The following is a 7,034-nucleotide window of genomic DNA, read 5'->3' as shown; positions in this document are numbered from 1 at the left end:
CCAGGGCTAGTGATGCCATGCCAGTCTGGAGGCATGAAGTCACCCTGAGAGTGCTTGCAGGCCTAGGGTTGCCATTGCCAACAAAGTCAAATTGATGCAAAGGAGGACAATTGCTAAAGATTTTCCAGAACACTACTCTGTCGATACATTGCAACACTTTGAATTAGCACCAGAGCTTTAAGAGCTCTCCAGCTGTCACCTGGAGACTGGCAACAGCTTGTTTGGAGGGTGGGGCCTAAGTCCAAGCAAAGACCTCCAGATCAACGGGAGGAGAAGAAACTTTATTGGCGCCAGGTTCAGTCAGTGAAGAACACTTTAAACAGACTGAACCCAGATCAATACAGGCTCCAGGCTTTTATACAGCAACAGGGTTACACGTCACATCTTACATCATCAGAGTGGAATTTCCCACTAACGGCTTATTTTTCCCGCCCAAAACAAACAAGCTTACTTCTGCCCCTAATGGCTGGAATGTGACCAGCAACTATCCCCTTATATGGTCAAAGAGTTATTTGAATAATAAATACCTGCTTCAGTATCCTACCCCTCCGCTCAGTCAAGTTGGAAAGCTTCTTCCGGCCCCAGGAGCCAGACTCTGGGAAAAGGGGCCTCTTCCCTCAAATTGAGGAGGAGGAGGAGAGTTGGATTTATACCCTGCCCTTCACTCAGAGTCTCAGAGCGGCCTACAATCGCCTTCCCTTCCACTACCTACAACAGACACCCTCTGAGGTAGGTGGGGCTGAGACAGCTCTGAGAGGATTGTGACTGACCCAAGGTCACCCAGCTGGCTGCATATGAAGAAGGAGTGGTGAATCAAACCCGGTTCTCCAGATTAGAGTCCACCACTTTTAACCACTACACCAAACTGGCTACACCAAACGGAGGTTTCAGACTTGACTGAGTGGAGTCACCAATACCACCTGTTTCTCGTTTTTGTCCCCTTAATAATACTGTGAATGGTTTATATATCAGGGGCTCTCCAGCTTTGACAATCTGAGCACCTAAAGGTATAGCCCTCCTCCTAGTGTGGACAGCCCCACACTGGAGACGGGGACTCGCCTGCCCCTGTGCCCCAACCCCTACTACCGAACAGCTGGCTAGCAGAGGAACTTACCAGGAGCAGGAGGGAGGCCAAGGCTACATTGCCGGCAACGCCACTCCTGGCAGGTGACAGAACTGACATCATCATGCCAGCAACATCCGGGTAACACTCTGGTATTTAGACAAAAAAACCTTCACGGTAGAAGCCATTTTTACCATAGAGTTTTTGCCCAGATGCCAGAGTGTCGCCAGGACGTCCCAACATGATTATGTAATTTCCAGTAAACAGGAAGTGATGTCACCGTGTTGCCAGTGATGTAGCCTGGGCCTCCCTTCCATTCCTGGCACGTTGGAGCTGCTGCAGGCGTCGCCAGGCAGGACTAAAGGTAAGTCTCCAGGCTCCAACAGGAGGTTGGCATCTGTGCTGAGGGGGCGCGGGCGCCACAAGCTAGCCTCGCCTAGGGCACAGAAACACCTCGGGCCGGCCCTGTGTGGGGTGATGTGTGAATGCAGTCCAACAAAGGAGCTCAGCCTAACAGGTCATGTGGGACACCATGGGGCTAGTCGTTCAACCACCAATGTGTGACGGAATGTCAGGGACTGGCTTTCGGGACTGAAGTTACCGTTACACTTTCCGCCGAGCGTGTGATCGCGATTCTCAAAGTTGCTCTTTTCACGAGTCCAGTCGACCTCGTCTCTCAGATCCTGAACCAGGCCACAAATATCAGCTGACTCAAAATCGCACTGGTCCAAAAGTGTGAGCGGTCTTGCTGGGGGGGGGGTGAGGGGAACAAATAGAAAATAAGAAGGGATGCAACAGATTTTACTATAATGCTGCCACCACATGGGTTAGTGTTGCCAACCACCAGGTGGTGGCTGGAGATCTCCTGGAATTACAACTGGTCTCCAGAGGATAACGTTCAGTCCCCCCCAGAGAAAATGGCTGCTGTAGAGGGTGGGCTGCTTGGTATTATACCCTGATGGAGTCCCTCCCCCCCTTAAACCCCGCCCTCCCCAGGTTCCACCTTCCAAATCTCCAGGTGTTTCCCAAATCAGAGCTGGCAACCCTACACATGGTGGCTACAGCTCAATCTCACCTCTTGCAACATGGGGGGGAATAATGCTTACCTACCTTGCATTACCCCTCTAAGCTGTGGAGTCTTGTGAGCAAAAATTCTACTTTGTAAGTTGCTGGCATTAAAGTTGTGAGCGAGTCATTTGGCTCCTGCATAAATTAGTTTGCTCTGGAGCCCATCCCTTCCTGAGCTGAGACAAGAATGTGTGAGCCGGACGCTAAAAAATTGTGAGCCAGCTCAAACTAACTCAGCTCAGAGGGAACACTTCTACCTAGCAAGGGAGTCAGTGCTGTATAGCGGTTAGGTGTCGAACTTGTTTGTTATGAGGGCCAGGTCTGACTTAAATGTCACTTTGTTGGGATGGGCCATGTGTGCCATAAAACATTAGTGCCAAGTACCAGAGATATGAACTTTATAAAGGACAGCGCCTGGTAAGCTCCGAGTCGGTGTGTCCTCACTGCAAGGCCCCGTGGGCTGGGAGGGGGGTGCAGAGGAAAACCCACACGGACGGACTGGAGAGCCAGTGGTGTAGCACTGGGCAGACGCCCCCATGCCTCAGCAGATTCCCCACATGCAAACGGTGATCTCTGAGGCCATCTGGGACAGCATCTCCGGAGCTGTAGAGCGAGTGGAGAGGTACGAACAAGGGTGTAGACTTTCCAATTTCCCGGGGGGGGCTGGGGCTGGGCCAGAGGCATTGCTTTGCTAGGAGCAAGGGTGGCTCCCGGGGGAGGCTCAATCGGAGTTGCTCCGCCCACCCATCCCTGAGCAGCTTCCTGTTCCCTCCCTTGCACCAGTTGCTCGTGGGCCGCATAACAGCCATGGACGGGCCGGTTCCAGCCCCCGGGCCTTATGTTCGACACCCTGACCAGGAAGACCCGAGTTCAAATTCATATACAACCATGACAGAAACTGGGTGTCTTTGGACTAGTCACTCTCTCCACCTAAACTACCTCGGAGGTTCTTATGGTGGTGAAATAGATGGAAACTACGTACACTATTCTGATGAAGGAAGGACAAGAATGGGGTAGGTGACGAATATTTGGCGTTGGACAAGTGGTGGTGGAAAGCACCGTCAAGTCACAGCTGTCTTACGGTGAACGCGTAGGGTTTTCAAGGCAAGAGACCAGAGGTGGTTGGCCATTGTCTACCTCTGCTTAGCAACCTTGGACTTCCTTGGAGGCCTCCCATCCGAGTACTAGCTGGGGCCAACCCTGCTTCCCTTCTGAGATATGACAAGGTCTGGCCAGCCTGGGCCATTCAGGTCAGGGATGCAAATGCTATGCAAATGCTGACTCCTAAATAGGAATAGATGAATCGCGGAGGCTGGACGACCATCTTTCGGGTCTGTTGTCGGGCTATCTTTCGGCTATGCTCCGGCAGAGCGCAGGGGGTTGGACTAGGCGACCTGTAAGGTCCTTTCCAACTCTAACATTCTATGATTCTATGGAGCAGAAACTCATCTCTCATTTACCGTCTTAATTTTTTTAAAAAGACGATTCATTATTCAGAAAGGGATCTCTGTGCTCAGACGGCAAATTCGAGGTCACCGTCTCAATGTGGACTTACTGCAGTTATGCATCTGATTGAGTCGCTGGAGGTCAGTGCTGCTGAAATCCAGACGTTGACCAATAACGCCATTAAATTCATGTATGTTGGCCGTGACCGTTGGCAAACTCTTATTTTTAGAAAACGAGAAAGGACCGTAGTGCATAATGGACTCATAATCATAGGGAGTATTGAAGTCGGTGAGGTGGTCATTGCTGTATTTCTGGAAGTTGAATGCTTGATCTGTTGGAGAAAAAGAAGAGTTACCATACTTCCTTTTTTCCTACTCTCTTTTGTCTTTTGCTGCGGTAGCTCAAGTGGTTAAGACGCTGAACTGCAGGCTGTGGAAGGTCAGTAGTTCAGCAGTTCGAGACCCGAGTGTGCCGCATGATGGAGTGAGCTCCCATCTCTAGCTCCAGCTCCTGCCAACCTAGCAGTTCGAAAGCAAGAAATTGCAAGTAGATAAATAGGTACCACTTCGGTGGGAAGGGAACAGCGTTCCGTGCGCCTTGGTGTTTAGTCATGCCGGCCACATGACCATGGAAATGTCTTCGGACAGCGCTGGCTCTTTGGCTTTAAAATGGAGATGAGCACCACAACCCTAGAGTCGGATTCGACCGGCTTTCGAGCAAGGGAACCTTTACCTTTTGTCTTTACTGTTTTTGCAGTCAGAGTCACAAACAGCAAACCCTCGTTCCGCAATAAACCTCATTCCATAGGAAAACATGGAAGAATTTAAAGGCGGCGGCTGCTGCAAAAGCTGTCATGTGATTTGACAGCAGCTGCTAGAAATTTTGCCGCACGAAGGGTAGTTTGTCTTCGTCTCTAAGTAACCAGGATGATTTTGCTTCTGGAGAAAGAAGTCTTGATAAGACAACGGGGAGATCAGTTCATCTCTTAGAGCTGAACATTTGGGACAATCAAGCAAGATATGATCCACAGGGGCAATTTTACTGCCGCCGCCATTGCAGAGTCGATCTGAGTGTGAAACCCCATTAAATCTTCCTGACATCACAGCTGGAGGTGGGGCATTCAGGCACGCTTGTGTAACCCATGCAGTTTTGTAGCTGTTAACAGCATACAGGGATCAGGCACGCCTGCTTTTGCCAATAGGTGGTGTGGCAATTAACTCCCTTTTCCCCCCTTCTATACTTACGTAGTTAATGAGCATGCTCAGTGCTTGTAGCCTTCCCCCAAAGGAGGCTGGGTATTCCCAGCAGCCAGCAGTTCAGCCTGGCCCAGAAAGAGGCAACATCTTGGGGAGAGGCCTATATAGACTTTGCTGTGTTAAGGCCTGCCTTGAATTATTGCAGGTAAATCCTGGAGTCAACTGAGAAGAGCTGCAGCATCCCAAGTACAGCCTGGAAACCTCATATGCTGTTCCAGTATCTGTGAGCTTACAACATATGGACCTACGATATATGTATTATCTATGTGCTTAGTATTTTTTTTCTGTTCTGTGCATCCTTGTGGATGCTGAAGATATCTGTACTCAGTAATATCCTGAAGATTCATTGTTATGAAGTAATAGCAACCAACCAGGAGTGAATGAGGAATTATATGAAAACCTCCATGCTTTGTTTATATAAAGAGTTTATTTTAAATGTTAAAGTGCACTGGTTGTATTGCCTCTCTTATGTCTGTGTTTAAGTGCATGTGTAGTAACAGCAGTTACATATTCTTAATAACCATAGGTGGGAGTTTCGCTGTCAAAACCGACTGAACCTGCCCACTCTCCCTGCAGATTTTAGGACCTTAGTGGGTTACACTAGCATGAATGCCCTTCTATACTTTGGAAGAACTATCTGGAATTGATTGAAGGAATAAATTATCAAAGTGAACAAATAGACTTTGAACTAGGCCCACAAAGAACCTCAAACCTGTTGGAGTGAGCGACTCAGCCTGCCTGGACACTGGGGGGCGCTACGTCACTTCTGACCCCTCCTCTCTCTGTGTGTCCTTCATCCTCTCACTCCCTTTACATGGCTTTCCCTGCAGACACATGTCCCTGCAGGTCTCTCCTGTAGAGACAAGGCCCTCATACTCTCACACACAGGATGCCAGACTAGCTGGCCATTTGTGACAGGGAAAGGACTCTTTAGATTAGGCTTCTCTCTCTCCTTTGACTGCAGCCTGAATATGAACTGGATCTACCTGAATAAATATAAGTTTCCTCTTTTTTTTTTTTTGCAATATACTTCCTGGGAGATTCATTTACTGCACTCAGTATCACACTTCTACGACTGGGCAAAACTCTGTCAACCAAATATCTCGATAAAACCAAGGATTTGGGGGGACAATTCCCTGTCGTTCACTCAAATTTTAAGTAAGGCAGAACGGCCTCAAGATGGATCCTCCACGTTGTTGTTTATGGATATCACCAGGGCTATTTTTGGGCAGGAACGCACAGGAACGGAGTTCCGGCTGGCTACTGAGTTGGTCACACCCACTACAGCCAAAACCCCTGTGTGCTTGGCTACAAAAGGCCTGGAAAGCGACCCTCCCCCAGCAACTCTGAGGTGGGTGGGCCGGGGGGGCCCTGGAAGAATCGGGGAGGCATTTAAATGCCTTCCCAAACCTTCCCCAGCCTATCCAAAGGCCAGCTTGCCCAGGCGCCCTGCAGCCGTGGGGCACCTGGGCAAGCCAAGGGAAGGCATGGGGGTGTGGCCTAATATGCTAATGATCTGTGCTGTCAGGGGTGTGTCCTAATATGCTAATGAGTTTCTGCTGTTGGGTGGGGCCTATTATGCTAATGAGTTCCTGCTGGGCTTTTTCTACCAAAAAAGCCCTGGATATCACCATCACCGGGTTTGATTCCCCACTCCTCCACTTGCACCTGCTGGATGACCTTGGGCAAGCCACAGTCCTGTCCGAGCTGTTTGGCATTGTTGTTGGAGGCTGAATGTCTACTAAAAAGGCTGAGCACACTCTGTGGGCTCTGATCGACGTGCTCTCGTAGTCAATGTCTCTCTCAAACGTCTTCTAATGAGCTGTGACAGTTCTTGTCTACCCGTGACTTCTATCATATCATGTGTGATACAATAGTTACTTCCAATTGAAGCGGTCACAATGCTTGCAAAGGGATTCTACTCCGAGTGAGACCAGCAGCGCCAATTGGGACAGCAGCCTGTGACACTCCAGAGCATGGGCTACGTGCCGGAAGACCTTGTTTCAAAATTCGCATCAGTCATGAAGCACTGCTTTACAGGGTTGCCAATCTCCATAGAACCCCCCACAATTGCAACTGAGCTCCAGATAACAAAGGTTAGTTCCCCTGGAAAACATAGCTGCTCTGTAGGGCAGACTCTGTGGTCCTGAGCCAGGACCGTGCCAAGCATGCCGCACGCCAGAGGGGCCTACCGATCCGCC

General features: G+C 49.7%; 1 protein-coding gene across 1 annotated transcript in view; it reads right to left on the bottom strand.

Annotated features, from left to right (window-relative positions):
• Nucleotides 1–7,034, bottom strand: part of LOC107114141 (meprin A subunit alpha-like) — a 32,194-nt gene that overhangs the window by 11,140 nt on the left and 14,020 nt on the right. The window contains exons 6-7 of the mRNA XM_015415580.1: nt 3,687–3,908; nt 1,665–1,811 (exon numbers count right to left, since the gene is read on the bottom strand). Coding sequence (XP_015271066.1) covers nt 1,665–1,811; nt 3,687–3,908 — 369 coding nt within the window. The remainder of the gene's footprint in view (nt 1–1,664; nt 1,812–3,686; nt 3,909–7,034) is intronic.

The sequence above is a fragment of the Gekko japonicus genome, unplaced genomic scaffold, assembly GCF_001447785.1.
Source record: "Gekko japonicus isolate JY-2015 unplaced genomic scaffold, Gekko_japonicus_V1.1 scaffold2177, whole genome shotgun sequence".
Classification (NCBI taxonomy): Eukaryota; Metazoa; Chordata; class Lepidosauria; order Squamata; family Gekkonidae; genus Gekko; species Gekko japonicus.
This window is presented reverse-complemented; position numbering and strand designations above follow the sequence as displayed.